General features: G+C 36.9%; 2 protein-coding genes and 1 non-coding gene across 3 annotated transcripts; all 3 read left to right on the top strand.

Annotated features, from left to right (window-relative positions):
• Positions 1–5,261: 5,261 nt before the first annotated feature.
• Positions 5,262–14,935, top strand: kri1 (KRI1 homolog). The gene is made up of 18 exons (XM_037792888.1): positions 5,262–5,455; positions 5,599–5,672; positions 6,756–6,858; positions 6,936–7,035; positions 7,889–7,946; positions 8,044–8,093; positions 8,178–8,277; positions 8,376–8,453; positions 8,688–8,800; positions 8,886–9,114; positions 9,276–9,446; positions 10,216–10,291; positions 11,059–11,177; positions 11,324–11,486; positions 11,564–11,694; positions 13,128–13,192; positions 13,286–13,381; positions 13,828–14,935. Exons 1-18 carry the CDS (start codon positions 5,371–5,373, stop codon positions 14,318–14,320), a joined length of 2,304 nt encoding a protein of 767 aa, XP_037648816.1. The 5' UTR covers positions 5,262–5,370; the 3' UTR covers positions 14,321–14,935.
• Positions 12,148–12,246, top strand: LOC119502584. The gene has a single exon (XR_005210107.1). It is a non-coding gene; the product is annotated as a Z30 small nucleolar RNA (small nucleolar RNA).
• Positions 14,936–17,363: 2,428 nt separating the features above from the next.
• spc24 (SPC24 component of NDC80 kinetochore complex) lies at positions 17,364–21,494 on the top strand. Its single transcript, XM_037792889.1, has 6 exons — positions 17,364–17,490; positions 19,518–19,703; positions 19,835–19,979; positions 20,112–20,216; positions 20,984–21,060; positions 21,154–21,494. Exons 2-6 carry the CDS (start codon positions 19,535–19,537, stop codon positions 21,258–21,260), a joined length of 603 nt encoding a protein of 200 aa, XP_037648817.1. The 5' UTR covers positions 17,364–17,490; positions 19,518–19,534; the 3' UTR covers positions 21,261–21,494.
• Positions 21,495–22,416: the final 922 nt, after the last annotated feature.

The raw sequence follows: 22,416 nt of genomic DNA, 5'->3' as shown, positions 1-22,416 counted from the left end.
TTTGGTATGTAGACATGGCAGAAAACGTGAAGAGAGGGTTGGGGCTTTTTTCTCTCTCTTTTCTTTAAGGGGGGCCGGGTGTGTTTCTTCACTTCTTCTATGGAAAACGAGACCTTCTTCCTAGAAAGTCAGGCCGGCACAGTGAAAGACAAAACCCACACAGTTTCTTAGAAATTCTTGAACACCGTGGGACCACAGAAAGGAAAAGTAACAACACTGAGTCTGAGAAAGTCTCTCTCTATTAGCCTATTATTTATTTGCACATAAAAATAAAAGATATATCAACCCATGGAACTGGAAAGTCTTTTACAAAGTTTATACATTCTGAATATAGTCTGAATACATTAATAAATAGCCCTCATAATTTGGTAATATGACTTTTGTGTTTACATGTTGATCATAACAGTAACTTGTCAGGTGCTTTTTATAATAATAAAACAGTATAGTATATTGAACTGATTTGTACATAACTCCAGGCACAGCTTGGTAGACATGGTCATGAGTTTGTGTTTACAACCTTGTGGCCATAGCTTTAATAAACCATCTTTTTTCATTGAAATCCATGTTTTGTGATAGCTTTAAGAGTAAGCCACAACCACTGCTATCCGAGAAGAGAGGGAAAACAAACAGCTTTGTGACCCAGCCGGGGGCATGTCACGTGCAAAGTTCAAGGCTGAGGAAGAGTGGAAGTGTTGAGGTGATAACACAATTCAGGTAAAAGATGCAGCGACACATCTATACATGTGGGTAAACCATGTGGGTAAACATGTAGATAAGAAAACAAACAGTTCATGTCAACTCTCAGATCTCCCTCTGAGGAAAATATGATTATTAATACAGCTATATCCATGACATCATCGAGCCTTTCCTGATTCGTCACTGAATTTCAACACTCATTGTGAAAGCATTTACTCCTGTGGTACAATTTGTTTTTGTTTGCGCAAACTGCAGAAAACATCTGTTTTTCAAAGAAAAGTTTCATCTGAATCCCTCTGCATCATTAATCATTAATTAAACCTCGAAGGTCATGTATGGCAGGCTGGATCATTCCAGTTTCCTCCCACAGATGAATTTAATAAAATCCACTACATGTGTTTTTTTTCAGTTTGAAAGAAAGCTGTAACATCCAATTAACTGAATACAGTTACTTTTACACACATGACTCAACTTCATTCATAAACAGTTATACAATAAAAGCTAATTTAGTGTTTCTACTTTGTTTAAATTTTGGTGTTGAATAAATATGGCAAGGTTGTCCCATTTTGTACCAATTCATTCTATGACATTTCTCAGTAGGTTCCTTTAACTTTCACCTGATGTTTAAGACATGTGATCTTCCAAAGTGTGAGGATACGACATCACTGATCACCTGATAAACAAAACCAGCCAGCCGGACCATCACTGACCTTTGCTCAGACTGTGTTTTGTTGGGGAGAGACCACTCCCTTCTGGGAGGCACACACTACTCACCAGACCACAGCTTGACCAATGGTGCAACCAATAATATTTGATCAAAGTTGCTCATAGAGGAGTTTCCAGATTTTGTAGTTTATATTCTCAGAATCCACCCACTCTTACAAGAAGATACTCTTAAAATGTTTCCCCTCAGACAGTTTTATCTATTTATTTTTTCATAATTTTGGGAGTTAATTTATGCCTTTATTATTATAGGAAATGAAAAGAGAGAGAGAGATGGGGAATGACATGAAGAAAAAAAACAAAGTAGAATCCTGCAATAATGATTGAATTGGCTTTTTTTTCCAGATTTGAATGATCCCAATTTGACTATAATTCACCATGTTGTATTCAATGGCTTTGCAATTATTTTGGAAATATTTAATTTAACATATAAAATTACGACTTGGATCCATGATTACGAAAAGATACTTAACTTAACTTAACTTAACTTAACTTAACTTAACTGCATCACTCTTTTTGTGCTTGATGAAAACGTTATAGGGTCGCATATTGGTTTTGAAGAAAAACATACTTTTTTGTCTTGCCAATACTCAAACTGAGCCACCATGTAATAGCATAACAGTAGTTAGCCTTACAGCTGTTTTTTCATGTGTATACAACAGTGTCATCAGCATACATTTGCCATTCTTACCTGTGACACTGTTGGCGAAGATCATTAAAGGTGCTAAATGCGAGATTGGGAGCATTTCTTTTGCCTTGTGACGGTTGAGCCGGCTCACATACACGAACATGAACTATAAGGTGTGCAAGGCCGGCCCGGCTATGTCAACAAAGCACGGAGAAGCTCCATTCGTTGCTCAGGTAGACATTATTCCTCTATATCTTTACATAGCAAATAGATGTTTGCTGCTATATTAATGCTCTGGATGTCATATAGAGTACCTTTAATATACAGGCTAAATAATCAGGGGCCTTACCCTGACCCTTGAGGTATACCCATTGTTCATTTCATGTTACAGCATCATCAGCTTTAACACACTGCATCCTATTAGATACTAATAACACAGGGATTTAGATGAAAACTTTAATTTAAAAATGAGTAAAAAATGTGAAAATACAGCACCAACTACTCCTCCTTTATCAAGCCTAGATTTTATTTGATATAAGGTATCTGTTTCTGTGGAATAATTTGCTCTAAAGCCAAACTGCATATGATGTAAACAAAACTGTCTTGTGTTAAGATAAATTGTCAGTTGTTCAATGAGTTTATCTGCAACTTTTAAAAGTACTGGTCGGATGCTAACTGGCTTTGTGGTGGAGTGACAATTATGTGTTTCCAGTCATTGGGGGAAGTATTTTCACACTGATAAAACAGCCTTTAGGTGTCCCACAACAGGAATTTAGAGGGACATTACAAGGGGTATGGGATGGACTATTGCGTCTTTAGACTCACAATCATGTTTTGTACCTTACTGTTGTTTCCTCATATGCCACACACACAGCGCTATCTGTGGCTGGTCAATACTCAGTGTCTACATCAGGTCAAAGCTTTATGTTTAACTGCTGACATGATTATCAATGAGTTATATTATTCTGTTTCAGGGGGCGTTCTTCATGTCTTTGACCTATGTCGATGCCGTCACATAGCTCATACAGTATATGTGAGCCATGTCAGTCCAGTCAGGTTTATTCTGGACTGCTCTGATATGGGACATGATGTCGTACTGTTTTGTCTCCCACAGCCTCGCCCCCTCAACTCTTCCCGTATCGAGTAAACATCCTCTCTTTAAACTTGGGAAGAGACTGTCCTGTCCCATCAGTGATCACACAAACAGACATGACTCACTTTACTAATCAGTATTTATATTATTTACCTTGTGTGGGATATGTTATTGACATAGTAGTGCAGGTGGCTCACTCAGACATGGTAACTGGAGTAGAAATAATTAACCTTAGTAAGAAATTTACTGATAATGAAACATTTTTTGTATTTCAATGGTTTTGGTTAAAAAAAACTGCTAATAACCAATCAAATTATCACTAGATCTGCATGAGCATTTTTGATATAGCTTAGATTATCTCTCTGTAAGGTGATCTTCATTCTACAGACAGCTTGCCTTTTCACTTTCGTGAGCTGACATTTGTGTTTATTTGGCAATTTCTCAGATTAAAATTGGGTTCTTAATTGGTGCTTTATTGGTGGCTGGAAAGGTCAAAACAAGCCAAAACAGTGTGCTAGCTGCTAATTGAATGAAATGTTACATTACTCTGTTGACTTTATTAAAATGTCCAATCTGTGGGTATTTGTAATGTTTTGAGATGTCAGTGTAGCCTCTGTGCTGTATGTAGGTTTATGTTTTCAGAGATAATTTCATTTATGCCTATTTACGTTATAACAATAAATATTATACATTCGCTTTCATATTCATTAAATAGTGTAAATACAATATTATAATAAATACAATAAAATAATTAAATTAAATTAAATACTAAATGATAAATAAAAAAACATTGTAGATAATAACAACATTTTAAAAAGATAAAAGACGAGGGAACTCTTTTGTTCTCAGGGATTAGGCTACTTCAAATCTGTTACTATAATGTTTTAAAAAACATCTTTTACTGTTTCTACGAGCAAGCGAATTAAGAAGAGTTTCAATCATAGACTATATATAAAGATAAAACAAAATAAAAATAATAATACGTAATATATAGGCTATCATAGGTCATATATATGTCAATTGTTTCAATTCATTATAAAAAGTGTAATATATATATTGTATATATATATATATGCCAATGGTTTCAATTAATTATAAAAAGTGTAAAATAATATATATATATATATATATAAATATATATATATATATAAATATAAGAGCAAGCAAATTAAGAAGTGTTTTTCAATCATAGACTGTATATAAAGATAAAATAAAATAAAAATAATAATATGTAATATATAGGCTATCATTGGTCATATATATATATATATATATATATATATATATATCAATGGTTTCAATTAATTATAAAAAGTGTAATATATAGATATTGTATATATATGTCAATGGTTTCAACTAATTATAAAAAGTGTAAAATAATTATATATATATATATATATAAAATATATAAATATAAGAGCAAGCAAATTAAGAAGTGATTTTCAATCATAGACTGTATATAAAGATAAAATAAAATAAAAATAATAATATGTAATATATAGGCTATCATAGGTCATATATATATATATATATATATATGTCAATGGTTTCAATTAATTATTAAAAGTGTAAAATAATATATATATATATAATATCTAAATATTAGAGCAAGAAAATTAAGAAATGATTTTCAATCATAGACTGTATATAAAGATAAAATGAAATAAAAATAATAATATGTAATATATAGGCTATCATAGGTTATATATATATGTCAATGGTTTCAATTAATTATAAAAAGTGTAAAATTATATATATATAAGAGCAAGCAAATTAAGAAGTGATTTTCAATCATAGACTGTATATAAAATATTATGTAATATATAGGTTATAAATGTCAATGGTTTCAATTAATTATAAAAAGTATGCAATATTATGCTTCACTTCACTAATATACACAACATTTTTGGTTACTAACTTTCTATTATATATATATATATTTAAATCCAAAAATGTTGTGTATTTTAGTGAATAAATATTTTTTTTACAACATATTCTAGAGATTTCTGTCTGTCACTGTTTAAAATGATAAAGTGGTGAAGCTCAGTGTCAGTGCGCCTCCTGGTGGACACATGGTGGACACGTGGTGGACTGTGTATGTCATCTGTGACCTGCTTACCGGAAGCCACGTGGTTCATCTTTCTACAGACACATGCAGCAGCTGGAAGGACTTCCCGTTACTCTTGTGTAGTTTTAATTGTAGTATAAAGCGATCTGCTTCATTAAAACCATGTCAGGCAAGTCGGAGTTGAAAATCAACTCCGGGTTCGCTCAGAAGTATGATAAATACCGACAGAGAGAGGAGCTGCAGAGACGTGAGTGTGTTAGCTTAGCTAACGATGGAGGGCTAAACCATCCAGCTAACAACCCAGCATGGGGGAACTGTAGCTTCAAGTTGTTTTATTATACAGCTGTGTTATCTGTGGGTCTAATGTCTGTGTGTTGTGTTGTTGTGCAGTGAAGGACCGATATGGAGACCGAGCAGATGATGAGAGCGACTCTGAGTCGTCCAGCTCTGGAGACAGTGAACTGGTTAGTTAGCATCACTTCTTCTTCTGCTCTTTTCCACACCAGCAACAGATTGTTTACTGTTTCTACCAGTTTCAATCATAGACTGTATATAAAGATAAAATAAAATAAAAATAATGATATGTAATATATAGGCTATCGTAGGTCATATATATATATATACATATATATATATATATATACATATATATATATATATATATACATATATATATATATATATATATACATATATATATATATATATATATACATATATATACATATATATATATACATATATATACATATACATATATATATATATATGTATATATATATACATATATACACATATGTATATGTGTATATATATATATACACATATACATATGTGTATATATATACATATATATATATATATATATATATATATATATATACACATATACATATATATACATATATATATATATATATACATATACATATATATATATATACATATATATATATGTATATGTATATATACATATACATACATATATGTATATATACATATACATATATATATATATATACATATATATACACATATACATATATGTGTGTATATATATGTATATATATATACATATATATGTGTGTCAATGGTTTCAATTAACTATAAAAAGTGTAATATATATATATGTATATATATGTGTATATATATATATATATATGTATATATATATGTACATATATATATATACATATATATATATATATAAAAGAGCAAGCAAATTAAGAAGTGATTTTCTATCATAGACTGTATAAAGTTAAAATAAAATAATATTATGTAATATATAGGCTAGGTCATATATATATATATATATATACACTATATATATATATATATTGTGTGTGTGTGTATATATATATATATATATATATATATATATATAGACCGAGTAGATGAGAGTGACTCTGAGTCGTCCAGCTCTGGAGACAGTGAAGTGGTTAGTTAGCATTGCTGCATCTTCTGCTCTTCCCACACCAGCAACAGATAACAATAACGTGCTGTTGTGTTCATCATGTTAACTGACTGGCTGTTATTTGCCCTCCCAGGAACTGGACCCTGAAGTTGAGAGGGATTTCTACAGAACATTGTCGCTGCTGAAGAAGAGAGACCCCAAGATCTACCAGACAGATGTGAAGTTCTACTCAGAAGGTGATTATCGCTATCATTGGTGTTGCTTTCACGGTCTGTAGGACATCTTAATATAAACAAAACATTAAATCTTTCAGAAGCATCCACCAGCGATGAGAAGCCTTCAACCTCGAAGAAAGCAGTAAAGCCCATGTATCTCAAGGACTATGAACGTAAAGTCATACTGGAAAAGGAGGGGTGAGTGAGCTACTGATCTTATTTACTATTATTTACTAACATTCACTATGTCTGACTGCACCACAATCAGATTTCACAGAGTGATGGTGCATTTTGGGTCCTTCCATCAGGATCAAGGACTCAAAGGGGAACTACACCCAAAATTCGTACATGTTATTCCTGTAGTCCCCCCTCGGCACAACAGAAAGCACCTGGGTCAGTCCTTCATGCTGGTAGCCATCAGGCTCCACAACCAAGGCTGACCCCCATATGAGAACTATGAGGACTTGAAGAACTTTAAACATGCACTATCTGCAACCATCTTGGACTCTAACCACTAGTGCAGTTTACACTTACTTTACACTATACATCCTATATACCACTTATAGACTGCACATACTTCATTTATTTATTGACGGACTGTACACACTATGTTCACCCCCTTCACTCTGAATCTTTTATATCTCTATTTATTGTTTTTATAATTTTTGTATACCTATACCTCTCTATAAAATGTGAGAAAATGGTGAAAAATGCCGATCAGTGTTTCCCAAAGCCCAAGATGACGTCCTAAAAATGTCTTGTTTGGTCCACAACTCAAAGATATTCAGTTTACTGTCATAGAGGAGTAAAGAAACCAGAAAATATTCACATTTGAGAAGCTGGAATCATATTTTTTTCTTAAAAAATGACTCATACCAATTAATCAATTATCAAAATAGTTGGCGATAAATTTAATAGTTGACAATTAATCGATTATCGCTGCGGCTCTAAACTGTATCACATCTATTATTGACATATACACAAAGAGTGCTTTTGCTATTTTCCAATTTTTTTTTAAAATCTTCTGATCTTTTTGTTTTTTACTTTACAGCAAATATGAGGATGATGACGACAGTGATGATGAGGAGGCCGCCAAGAGAATGGAGGAGGTAGACCCTGTTGCCACATAATTTAGTTCCCTCAGGACAATGGAAATACTTACTGGTGTTTTTATTAATTGTTAATCATCATTGTTTTCTTTCAAAGAGAGCTGCCTCTCCGAGCTACATTCAGGAGCAGCGGGAGCTGAAAGACAGGTAGGACTCAAACAAACTGAAGGTGTCTGTCTGGCAGTATAACTCTATTACAGACTATTTACAGAAACTTAAACCTCTCCGCAGCTTCCGTAAGTTCATCCAAGACAGCGACGACGACGAAGCCGGCGAGGGAGACGGACCATCTGAGTTTCTGACCAAGAGGATCAAAACACAGGATGAGAAGGTCAGAAGCTGTTACCAGTTACTTCCCATCGTGAAATGGAGAAATATGAGAGCATTACAGATCAGGATGAACTTCTGTGCTCTTGTATCTGTCTGTAGGATAAAGAAGAGGAAGACTTTGTGGAGTGGCTGAAGGGCCAGGCTGACCTCGATGGTCCGGAGGAGGTGAAGGACATGGTGAGTGTGTGAAATATATCGGACAGTGTGCATGAAAGCATGATGGGAAATTAATTTTGGTTAGACACAGAGTCTTGCGTAGTAGGGATGTCACGATACCAATACAAGTGAAATTCCACGATTCTCGATACTAATTCGATACTACTTGAGTTTTGTCATCAACTTGTGTACTGAAGTATCGGTTCTTGTGACATCCCTATTGCTTAGTAATGAGACTGGTTTGTGTTGAGACAGAAATACTTAAGGGACTACTGGAATGACCCAGAGCTGGATGAGAAGGAGCGTTTCCTGAGAGACTACTTCCTCAACAAAGGCTACCTGGACGATGACGACAAAGATGATGAACGGTAGGTTGCCGCCTGTGTGGATGTTAGTTCCCTGTGAGCTGTGAAGGAAACATAATTCATATGCAAACTCTCCTGATGTGTTCAGGATCCCAACCTACGACGAGGTGCTCCAGGACGATGTGGAGGACTCTGAAGAGGAAGGGGAGACCTTCTTGGAGAAGCAGGAGGACTTTGAAAGAAGCTACAACTTCCGCTTCGAAGAGCCCGACGCTCAGCGGATCAAGACCTACCCCCGCAGCATCGCCACCTCCGTGCGCTCCAAAGACGACCGCAGGAAACTTAAAAGGGACGAAGTGAAAGAAAGGAAGGACAAGGTGCGTGTCATGTTAAAAAAAAAAAAAACCTCTAACCAAAGCCCTTGATTCCTCCAGTTGCTCTTTCTGCTTCTCAGTATGAAATCCTTCATTCATTAGCGAATATAAACCAACCATTCTCTCTGCTTTCCTTTCGCTCCCTTTCCCAACAACTCTTACAGGAGAAAGAGCAGAAGCGGGAGCAGCTGAAGCAGCTGAAGAACTTGAAGCGAAACGAGATTATGGAGAAGCTGAAGAAGCTTCAGGAGCTGACCGGCAACGAGCAGCTGGCCTTCAGTCAGACTGACCTGGAGGGAGAGTTCAATCCACAGCAGCACGACCAGCTCATGCAGGTGGGTGTATACACACACTACTACAAAAATACGGACACACAGTTAAATGATTTTGCAGGACAACCTCAGTTTCTCTTTGGGAATTGTTATTCGTGTGCTCACTTTAAGGGGTTGCTCACATGAATACGTCAGCTCTGTCGCTTTCATCCTTTTATCCAAGGTGCTTGGGAGGTTGCGCTCCTGGCGGGCCTGCTGTTACTAAGCAACTAAAACCTGCGCGATGCGATGATGATGATTAGCATGTGCTCAAATGATGACAGAGCACTGCCAAACTCTCATATGCTGCCAATGAAACTGAAAGCTTAAACTTGCAGATTGTTATTTAATTTGAACGCTATTAAACACCATAAAGCTGCTTTTCAGTGTAAAAAAGAGCTGCAAGTCAGTTTTTGGCCCATTAATGTCTGAATGAGGGCTGCCATTTTCCAGCTCACACAGGTGCACTGTGTTGAACTAATTAGGTTTGATCCTCAGTACGGCCCTGAACAGAGCCGTCGTTAGTGTGATTAGTAACACCTGTGCTTTTCCTACTATGACAAGTGAAAAAGGCCTGACTCACACAGATGTGCTGCGTTTGGCTGATTAGCCTTTTAACTCAGGGAAGACAGTAGCTGCCTCTCATTCAGAGGTTTTAAACCAGCCAACACGCATGTTGGTTGATAGAGATACTACTGCCACTGTCCTTTAACAAAACTAAAATTGTCTTTTTCTTCTTGCATTTAAACTCATCAGTAACGTGTTTAATTTTTCTTCCCTTCTTGTTTTTCAGAAATTCTTTGGAGCTGAATACTACGGAGGAGAAGAAGAGGAGAAGCCTCAGTTTGATGACGATGATGAACTTGAGGGTAAGCCTCTGGTTTCTTCATGTTCGCTGATGCAGCAGTGTTGAAACCTGTCGCTTCTTCTCGAAGTTGGAAAGAAATTGTGCAGAGAAGATTCATAGGATTTGAATAGTTGGGTATTAACGAGAACAGAAATCTGTCAGTAATCATACGTATGTGTTTCATTGCGTAGTGTGACTGGGAATTCATAAAGAAATGTTAGTTGAAGTTGTAACCCAGAGACCCAACGATACGATATTATCACACTACTTAAGTCATGATATGATCTTATTGCGATTTTTAAACATTTTGCGGTATGCTGAGTAATGCGATAAGATATATTGCGATTTATTGTTTGTCAACATCTGTTTTATCTAATAAGATACAGTTTTCATTCTGTTCATCTCAGTTTTCGTTCACATATCTTGAGGTCAAGGGACCCCTTTGAAAATGGCCATGCTAGTTTTCCCTCACCAAAATTTTGCTTACGTTTTGGGTGTTATTTAGACGACAAGCTAACATTACAACCTTACATTTTCTAGTTTCATTTACCAGTATCTTCACTCTAGCTTCAATACTGAGTCCGCTACAACCTGTGAAAGTCAGAATAGCAGCCGTCAGATTGTTAAGTTAATAGTTTATATAATAAAAGATTGATACTTGACGTCAGTGTATCGATACAATATTGCCACGCAAAATATCGCGATACTATGCTGTATCAATTTTCTTCTTCCTTTTTCCTCCTCCACGCTTATAATCCATTAATCCATGGCTTCTTGTGTGTGCAACAGAGCACTGGAACTGGGACACATGGACAGGAGAGGCTCGAGAGGAGGACTGCGGTGAAGAGGAGTGGGATGGAGAGGAGAATGATGCCTCTGGGCCCCACTGCGAAGATGAGAACTTCATTGTGAGTAGACTCATTTTTTACTGAAAGCATCCATTCATCCTGCGGTATTGTCAGCTGGTCACCTGTGAGATTGTCTGGACAAAGTGTTTTATGTTTGGTTCTGGTAAAGAGAAACTCCCTCACCAAAAGTCGTCCTGTTGAAACAGATGGATGCAGACTATGACCCCAACCAGCAGACCGCCTCCAAGAAGAAGAAGAAAAAGGAGAGGAAGAAGATGAAGAAAGAGGACTTGCCACAAATGGGCAAAAAGAGAAAAAAGTCCCACTTCGCAGAAGTCATCACCAAAAACAAGCCTGTGTTTGACCCAAGTAAGTGTCTGTAAACATCCTGCCATTTAAACAATTCCAGCATCCAGTTGTCTAACTGCAGGCTGTTTGTATTCCAGAGGAGAAGAGCTTTGAGCAGTACTTAGACGAGTACTATAAACTGGACTATGAGGACATCATAGACGACCTCCCATGCAGGTTCCGCTACAGGCAGGTTCTGGCCAACGACTTCGGTCTCTCCACTGATGAGGTGAGAACAGCAGCACTTACACCAGCTCCAAATAATCTGACCGTTCTCTCCAAGTCCCTCCCCCGTTAGTTACTGTTGCTCCCCCTATGCACATATGCAGTATACAATAACGGGCAGATTTACCATCGACATTTTAAGTACATTTTGAAACAGGCTAACATGAGTGGGAGAGGACTGACCTGGACTTCTGCAGTCAGAAGTCCGATGTTTGCTTGATATCTGGGCCGAAGAGAACACGTAGAATATGCTACAAAAAGTCCACAAAAATAGTGACGATTATAAAGTCATTCTCAGAGTATCTCTTACTACAGCCTCACACACATCACTCCAACATGTGGAGAAATCCAAAGCTTGACAGTCCTTCCATGCCTACTTACAGCTACTTTACTTTTCGGGGTAGGGGTCAATACAAAATATCAATGGATATAATGCAGGCTGACTGGATGTTGGTTGTTGCAGTGATGAGCCTGAGGTGACTGATCTGGTATTGCTTTTCCTCCGGGGAGAGCTCTGACCAGGGAATGATCTCCACTTAATCTTCTCTCTGAGCAGACCACACAGCAGCAGCAAATGTGAACTATTTAAAGCCTAAAGACTTAGACGAGTTACCGCATGGAATCAAAGCAATGTATGCCGGGTGCCGGCAGCAAAACGTATTTTAGTCACCTAAAAGAAAGGCCAATCTAAAAAATAAAATCTGTTTAAGTGTACACTATATTTTGAATATTTACACCGCTTTACCTTGCCGTCAGACAGCACTTTCCGACGGGGAACTGAAACTGTTTTCTGTGCTCTCTTGAAAGCCACAAGACTCCTTAGACAAAAACAGTAATTTTACCTGGCAGAACACGGGAGTTGCTGGTCTACCGCTGCCTCGGTCTGTTAGTTTGTTTGTGATTTTGGTGAATCCGAATTAACCCTTTAAAACACCAAAATCACACAATAACATGAACAAACTAGCCGATGGAGGCAGAGGTAGATCAGCAACTCCAGTGTTCTGCGAGGTAAAATTACTGTTTTTGTCAATGAACTCTGGTGGATTTGAAGAGAGCGCAGATGGATATAATGGTAAAGCAGTGGAAATATTCTAAATATAGCGTACACTAAAACTGATATTGATTTTTTAAGGTAAGCCTTTCTTTTAGGTATCTAAAAATACATTTTGCTGCTGCCCCCGTCCACAGCAGTACATTGCTTTGCTCCCGTGCGGTAACTCCTGTCTGTTTCTCCAAACTGGGGGCGTGCCAAACGTCTCCTACTGTAGGTAATACACTGACAATGGATAAGTACCTCATACAACCCTGCTTCAAAACACCTAAACTATCCCTTTAAACTCTAAGAAGTCAATCCCATGTGACAAAAAAAATGACCAAATGTGTCACAGAAAGCCATGAGTTGATTTGAACTAATTAAGACTCTGGTTCTTCCCTCAGATTTTAACTGCTGATGATAAGGAGCTGAACAGCTGGTGCTCTCTGAAGAAGACATGCATGTTCAGGTACCGGCTCCGTCCGTTATGTTGAAGTGTCACAGCTGTTCTTTTGTCTCAGGTCATTTCCTCCACTCAGATCATTCTCTTCTGTTCTCTCAGGTCTGACAAGGAAGAGATGAGTGATTTGAAGAACTATATAATCAAGGCCCAGAATGAGAAGAGGAAGAAAGAGATCCTGAGCTCCATGTATTCTGAGTGAGTAGAACACAATGCACACACACTACCTGATTATAAATCCACCATTACTGGATACGGGTGTAAAAAAACAATATCGATACACATCGGTATTGCGATATTATGTTGTTCGATACTGTATCGATTCTCCAAAACACTGTATTGGTTTTTAATTAACTTCTTAAAGATCCGACGGCCTGCCGTTGCCCACTTTATAATAATCACATGCAGTATAAATGTTATTTTTGCCTATTCTAAAATGATGTACTGTATTTCTGGAGTGTTCGTGACAGTTTTGTTGAAATTAAACTTAAAAAATCGCTATATATCACCTTGCTTACAGTACTGCAATGTATTGAGTCGTTACCCTTGCTTCATGATACGTATTGTATTGCCAGATTCTTGCCAATACACAGCCATATTACTGGAGCAATATGTAACACTATTTATCTGAATTTAATGTTCAGGGAAGCTAAGGAGCTGGCAGATGCAAAGACCAAGGTGGGGAAGAAGCGAAGAGATCATCTGAAGGACGCTGAGAAGCAAGACGAGGCAGCAGAGGATGGTGACGTCGCCATCATGGACTCTACAGAAGAGACACTCTCAGCTCTCAGAGAGGAGGAGGAGGAAGAAGAGGAGGAAGAAGAGGTTCTGATACCCAAGAAAAAGATGAAACGGGAAGAGGAGCCCCAGACGGTGGTTACTGCCGAGAAAGCGGCAGATAAACCCAGCGAGGTGAAAAACAGGACTGACAGGCCAATATGGTCCAAGAAGAAGCACAAGCAGACCGGTGGACGCCTCATATCAGGAAGCTACGGGGTGAAAATAGGCGGCCGGGAGTTCAGCAGACAGAGACTGAAGGCATACGGTCTGAACCCCAAGAGACTGTTCTTCAGACAGCTCGGCAGACAGAGACGGAAAGAACAGGAGAAGATGGAGAAGCAGAAAAACAAGAAGTGAGCCATCATCTCCGAGATACCTGTCGACAGCACAATCCACTGATTTTTATGATCTAAGAATTAAACACATTATGAAAAACTGGTTTATATTTTTTGATTTGAAAAAATGTTTAAATGCTGACTACAAATTTTGGATTTTTAATTTGTTTATACTTAGTTGAGTATACATTTTTCTTGCTACATTCATATTGTGCTTAGATTTCAAAATTTGTTCTAGTGATAAAACAGAAATAAAAATGAATGAATTAAAATGAATTGTAAAAGTGTATAAGGACTTAGAACATTATGATGAAGTATATGATGGTCATTCCCATGTTCTATTATGTCTCATAAGTTGTTGCAGCAATTTTTGGGTTGATACCATTTGTTAACAGAGATTTGGCGCCAAATTTAACCATTTTTTTACCACTCGAGAATGGCAATAACCCCTCCAAAATACCACATGAAGACATCAAGACTTTGAGGAACTCCATAGAAAAAGTCATGCTTGTACAAAGTATTTCCTTTTGTTATTGTAATATATCTTATTCTTTTAATGGAGCTTTCCAGCAAAAAGTATTTCACACGATTGTACTTGTATAACCAGCGTGATAATAAACAACTAAAATCTTGAAAACTCTTGACATTTGGAGAAACTGCAAGAAATGCATTTTTCAGCAATTAGATGGCGAGCACTCCTGTTGTGGAAACTGCTCAGAAACCCCCTTATTGTGACTCCAGCTAGGAAAGCCATCCATCCTCTGAATGCTCTAGGTCTCTAGTTTGTGGTTGTAAAGTTAAATACATGAATGACTTAATAAATGCAACATCTTAAAAGTTATACCTGTCAGGGCTACACTAACAGATGAGTCATTAAAGCCATAGTATAGGTGTTCTTTTGTCCAATTACTATTTGTATCTTAATCCAGCTGTTTCTTAAATCAGAATTGGTGGTTTGCTACTAAATTTAAAGGAAAGACAAAAGAAAGAGATAATATAATTTCCATGACTGAAAACCAGCTGAGGAGTGCTACTAGCATTCTACTGCTACATTTAACATTAAATATTAAAAAAAAACATGTTTAAACCATAATTTATTCATAGACATGTCGTTAGAATGTGGAAGTTGAAGGAATTTAGGTTTAAACCTTTAAAGCTGTATGTCATTAAAGTGGTGGAATATTTAATCACTTAGTTTAAATGATTCTTTCTCAAAATTATACAATCTGTAGATAAAACTACCCGGTCATAATACTATTAACAATTGTTTTTGTCCTACAACATTTAATACTCTAGATACAGCACCTAAAACTGGATTGATTTATACATTATCATACTGCACATACTGAAAGCACATTCAAAAACACCTTATATGTTTTCAGTAAATAGACAATGTTTCTAAGGGGGCATTTTACCCTGATGGCAAATCAGGTAACGTACCAAACAAGCAGACTATCAAAACAAAAAGGAGAATTTGAATGTGTATGAAGAACAATAGATACAATGTTTGAGATTTTATTAACTCCATAAACTTAGATAAATAATGAAGATGAAGTTGTAACCCAGAGGCCCCGCGATACGATATTATCACACTGCTTAAGTCACGATATGATCTTATTGCGATTTTTAAACATTTTGCGGTATGCTGAGTAATGCAATAAGATATATATATATTGCGATTTATTGTTTGTCAACATCTGTTTTATTTAATAAGATACAGTTTTCATTCTGTTCATCTCAGTTTTCATTCACATATCTTGAGGTCAGAGGTCAAGGGACCCCTTTGAAAATGGCCATGCCAGTTTTTCCTCGCCAAAATTTTGCCCTAAGTTTTGAGTGTTATTTAGCATTCTTCCTGATAAGCTAACATTACAACCTTAGGTTTTTTTCTAGTTACATTTGTTACCAGTATCTTCACTCTAGTTTCAAGACTGAGTCCGCTACAACCTGTGAAAGACCGAATAGCAGCCGTCAGATTGTTGAGAGGTTAATAGTTTATATAATAAAACAGATACTTGACATCTGTGTATCGATACAATATTGCCACGCAAAATATTGCGATAGTATGCTGTATAAATTTCTCTTTTTCCTCCTCCGCCCATATAAGCCATTAATCCATGGCTTCTTGTGTGTGAAACAGAGCACTTGGACAGGAGAGGATCGAGAGGAGGAGTGGGATGGAGAATGGTCTCTCTGAGCAGACCACACAGCAGCAGCAAATGTGAACTATTTAAAGACTTCGACGAGTTACCGCACGGAAGCAATGTACTGCTGTGGACGGGTGCCGGCAGCAAAACGTATTTTAGTCACCTGAAAGAAAGGCTCACCAAAAAACAAGTTTAAGTGTATGTTATATTTTTGCTGGTTTACCTTGCCGTCAGACAGCTATACAGGGAACTAAAGCCGTTATCTATGCTCTCACCTAAGCAGCCAGACTCTGTTGAAAACCCCACCCCAGTAATTTTACCTCACAGAACACGTGAGTTGCTGGTCTACTGCTGCATTGATCAATTGGTTTGTTTGTGTTATTGTTTGACCTTGGTGAAGAAGACGTGCATGTTCAGGTACCTGTTCTGTCCTTTATGTTGAAGTGTCACACCTGTTCTCTCAGGTCATTTCCTCCACCACTCAGATCATTCTCTTTTGTTCTCTCAGTTTTTTTTTTTTTTTTTTAGGTCACCCTTTCTTTTAGGTGTCTTAAATATGTTTTGCTGCTGCCCCCATCCACACCAGTATATTGATTTGCTCCCGTGCGGTAACTGGGCGCATGCTGATTGTCATCTACTGTAGGTAATACACTGACTATGGAGAAGTACCTCATACAACCCCACTTCAAAACACCTGAACTATCCCTTTAAACTCTAAGAAGTCAAACCCATGTGACAAAAAAATTACCAAATGTGTAACAGAAAGACATGAGTTTTTCTCCATAAACTTAGAAGAACAGGGATACACTGTGTACTTTGTGGTATTTACTCAGTACAGTACCGTAGAAAGGCTCTCTTGCTCTGACTGAGCATGGTACTACATGAAGTGTTACAGCTCACTCCTCCTGTACAGTAGGTGGCGGTGTGCCCAACAGAGGCTGCTCCATATCCAACAATAACCACAGAAGAAGAAGAAGAAGCGGAAGCAGAGAAGAGGCGCGCGCTCAGGGAGTGAATTTGAATCACAGAGCAGAAGAGCAGTACGGTATGTTTTATGCTTCAATTTAACATTAATTAGCTTATTGTTCTCCTCGAACATTGTTCCTACTAGTTGTTGATAGAGTCGACAACATAGTTTGTAACTTGTATTGTGTGTATGATAGTTTAGCAACACATAAACACAACACAGAGAGGGTTTCACCCAGTGTGTTGTCTGCCAGGCTGAGATGCTTTGACTGTCACACAACATTCAGCACAGGGCTCATACTGGATAGTAATATACATTTAACATTACTAGTGCAATATATCCTTGATGCAATATACACCTCAAGTGCAACTACTTTTGTTTACATTTTATTTATTACATCTACTTTACCTATTTTACAAGTGCAATTACCTCTGTTTACATTACATCTATTTATATTTTATACTTCTAGTGTAACACTTTTGTTTATATTTATTTATTACATCCACTTTATCTATTTTACAAGTGCAATTACCTCTGTTTACATTACATCTATTTATATTTTATACTTCTAGTGTAACACTTTTGTTTATATTTTATTTATTACATCCACTTTATCTATTTTACAAGTGCAATTACCTCTGTTTACATTACATCTATTTATATTTTATACTTTTTGTGCAACACTTCTGTTTATATTTATTTATTACATCCACTTTATCTATTTTACAAGTGCAATTACCTCTGTTTACATTACATCTATTTATATTTTATACTTTTTGTGCAACACTTCTGTTTATATTTATTTATTACATCCACTTTATCTATTTTACAAGTGCAATTACCTCTGTTTACATTACATCTATTTATATTTTATACTTCTAGTGCAACACTTCTGTTTATATTTATTTATTACATCTACTTTACCTGTTTTATTTGCTTTATAACTGTGTGTTTTACCTGTTATATGTTTTATCTGCCTCGTTTAGTCTTGTCAAGTATTTGTTTTAAAGCACTGACCAGAAGTGGCAACTGAATCTCGTTGTTTTTAATACAATGACAATAAAGCTTTCTATTCTATTCTCTATTCTAAAGTGAGTTTTTCAAGTGCTGATTTGTTTTTGTGTGTTTGCTCTTAATGGAAATATGTCACTTTTTGTTGTGCTTATTTCATCTGAAGCTAAAGATGCTATATTTTAAAAACTGGATGTTTATTAAATTAAGATATTACTATGCATTATTCCAGCTCAAAACACCAGGTATTTTATTAAATATCAATAAGATAAGATATTCCTTTATTAGTCCCGCAGTGGGGAAATTTGCAGTGTACAGCAGCAAAGGGGATAGTGCAAAAACAAGATGCATCAGCTAACACAGTAAAAAAAGAGCTAAACAAAGTGTAACAAAATATGAACCATTTAAATAGAGGAAGTATAAAAATAGGAGCAGTATATACGGTATTGACAATAAACAGACTATTAACAAAATTGACAACTTGAGGTCAGAGGTCAAGGGACCCCTTTGAAAATGGCTATGAAGAGTTTTTCCTCGCCAAAATTTAGCAGAAGTTTGGAGTGTTATTTAGCCTCCTTTGTGACAAGCCAGTATGACCGTTCTAGTTTCATATGTCAGTATCTTCACTCTAGCTTTAAAACTGAGCCCGCTACAACCTAAAATTCGCAAGATGCGTTCAAGAAATTTGTGGCATTAAAATGAATTTGTGTTAATGCGTTATCTCTGACAGCCCTAAATATTACACTGTGGTATTGCCACTTATATTGAAATAACTTTAACCACAAGGTTGACGGTTCAATCCCCTGCTCCTGTCTGCATGAGCGAGACACTGAATGCCAAGTTGCTCCCCATGTGCTTTTCAGCTACCCACTACTCCTAAATGTTTAGAATGGGTTAAATGGAGGTCACATTTCATGTATGTACCTGTATGTGACGAGTCTATTAAAGTTTCACCCACTGGAGACTTTGCTGTTTATAAAGTTTTGTTATTTATTGTTGATGATATGAAGCTTATCACGCCTTGATGACTCAGTGCACCATGCATAGAAAATTACACAATATTTTTAGTTGAATCTCTGTTATGTGCTTTCTAGCTGTCGGTGTCACCACAATGGCTCAAGCCGGTAATGAATTCCAGGACTTGGCGAAGACGGGGGAGGGATTGGTGGACTTCATCAACAGCAGCCAACAAGAGAACCTGAAACAAGTGAAAGATGAACATCAGGCTCTTTTTGACCATCACATCGAGACAAAAAAGACTGTTACACAGATTTTAAAAGGCAAGTAATCAGGCATTTAATGATCTCTTGTTTCTCAGCTGTCAGTGTTCTCTACTTCAGGTACATTATTGCTGCCAAATAAATAAGAATTGTACAGTATCTCTCATCTATCGCTGTCCGTCATCCCCTAGTTGTGGCTCAGACTGAGGAGAGTGCGGGCCAGAGGCTGCTGGACATGGAGGAAGAGATGAAGCGAAGGGAGAAGGAGCTGGAGATCCTGGAGGAACAGCTGAGGCGGGGCACAGCCAAAAGCCAGATGACTGACTCTGAATTACAGTATCTTTTATACGTCTCCGTTTGACATGAAAAATGCAATGAACGGTGTCCAAAATCTTTTCAGCGTCATTATGAATCCTGTCTCGATTTATTTGCCCGTTTTCTTTGTCAGCATCCTTAACCTTCTTCCAGATTTCTGCAGAGAGAGCTGGAGAGTCTGAGAAACACCGAACACGAGCTCGAAGCTCTTCAGAGCGAGGTGGATGAAGACACGACCGAGGTCATCCCTTCAGCAGTGTGAGTCTCAGATACTGAGTATGGAAAAGGTCTCCTGTCACAGGAATCATCCCACTGCTGTCACTCACCACGTATGAAATTAAAATGTCCCCAAAAGAAATTCAACCTTTTTTATTTCCCTTCTGCATTACGTACTTCCCATTACTTTCTGGAAAATGCATATTTTAGTGCTTCTGACTTTAAAAAATATATTTTTTTTTTCTGCTGTGAGATGTGTACAGGGGATGGATGCTACTGTATATAACATGAATACTGTATAGTAATGGTTCAATGTAATCCAATGCCATAGCCCTGTTATAGATACTGTCTTTGTGACGGTTATGTCTATGAAGTCTTTCAGAGGTGTGTTGATTCAACATATAAGCAGAGTTTCCACCAAAAGTTCCCAGGACTTTTAGACTTTTAGTCATTGTAAACTGAATATCTTGGTTGGACAGAACAAGATATTTGAAGATGTCACCTTCAGCTCTGATGAAATTATATTGGGCATTTTTCACTATTTCCTCACATTTTACAGACAAAACTATTTATCAAGAAAATCAATAATATAAATGATTAGTTGCAGCCTTAAAGCTGATGTCGTCAAATCATGAGGGCATTACTGCACAGGATTTTGAAAACGTCTCTTACTTCTGTAGACCATAATGAACTACTCCTCCACAGACTTTCACTCCCCTACGCAGTTTTCATGTGATAGCAGTTACATTTGGTAGCTGTAAGTAATTTGATGTATTTTCTGATGTTAGTTTTTGATGTTCCCTTAACAGATATGTGGCTCAGGTGTACTACCTAATAACCAGGATCAAGTGGGAATATGACACCCAGCCCAACATCTTAAAAGGAGGTACGGTTTTGTTTTCTGTGGTTATTTTCTGGCTATATCATGTGCGTCTGGTAATACGGCTTCAGGTTGTCCGTCTGTTCTGTCCTCTTGCAGTGCACTACGGTGCAGACCTGGCGACTCCCATCAACATCGACACCTCTATGCGATCTCGGAATGACGTAAGCGACCAGCTGTGGGGCTTCGTCAGCACTGAGTGGTAGCTGGAGGATGAAGTGATGTGTACGTTATTATTGTTTGTCTATATATTTGTTTGTTTTCTTCTGTTCTATACAGCATTTCTACTGTTTAAAAAATGAATTCTCAAACCTTTTGGTTTAGTAGTTATTCTCTAATTCCAGGTTTCCCAACCTGGGGGTCATGACCCCCACTAGGGGTCGCCAAAGCTTCACGGGGGTTGTGAGGCCTTCTTGATTTTAAGGGGTGTAAAACAACTTTTAAAAAAAAAAAATATATATATATATATATATACAGTTTGCCCTACTGTATATTTTAGCATTTCATTCATTTCTGTGAAGAAAACTAAATGAAATTATTTTTAAAGTTTGGATTATTATTTAAGATATAAACAGGATAAGGGCAGGGTGAAGACCTGAACACAAGCTGTATTCACAGAGACTTCCCTCTGTAAACAGCCTTGTCTTGCATTAGAAAAGTATGCAGATAAAACACCCAAAGAGCTAACAGAACTATGGCCAAGTGACAGGGGGAAGAAAACACTGAATATGTCAAAAAGAAGAAAGAAGAAATTATATTAAAAGTTCCTAAAATGATGCATTATTCACAGGAAACAATCTGATCAAAATACATCCAAATCGCTCATTTTACACAAACTTCCTGCAGTTATTGGGTTCACTATTTGGGTTAAATATACAGTCTATCGGTTGTTCTGTACGTTTGTTATGAATTGAATATAATATAAAAATGTCTATAAATAAGTCACATAGTCAGGGGTCATCAGTTTACTCAATGATGGAAAAGGGGAACCTTAAAGAAAAGGTTTCTGGAACCAACTGCTCTAATTGTATTTGGATTCATCAGAACATTTACAGTGTTAGATGAGGCTGAGTGGGGTGGTGGCCACTAGATGTTGCTGCAGAACTACTTTGTTATGTTTTGTCAGTGCCAACATGGTTTTGCAGAGCGAGAGTGAGAGACTCCTTTATGCAGTTTTTTAAATGGAGCTTTTGTTTTGATTCCGTGACGGGGTTACAAGACGACAACTGAACAAAACTGATTTACTGAGGAAGATGCTGTTTAAAGCCCCTTGTCAACACCACCAGTCATGTTCCAAGTGTGTTCTTAATTATAGAATATAAAGTGTGTTTTTTTTAAACACTTTTAGTTATATAATGTGGA

The sequence above is a fragment of the Sebastes umbrosus genome, chromosome 14 (assembly GCF_015220745.1).
Source record: "Sebastes umbrosus isolate fSebUmb1 chromosome 14, fSebUmb1.pri, whole genome shotgun sequence".
Lineage (NCBI taxonomy): Eukaryota > Metazoa > Chordata > Actinopteri > Perciformes > Sebastidae > Sebastes > Sebastes umbrosus.
The sequence above is the reverse complement of the archived record's forward strand: the minus strand, read 5'-3'. Positions and strand labels throughout refer to the sequence as shown.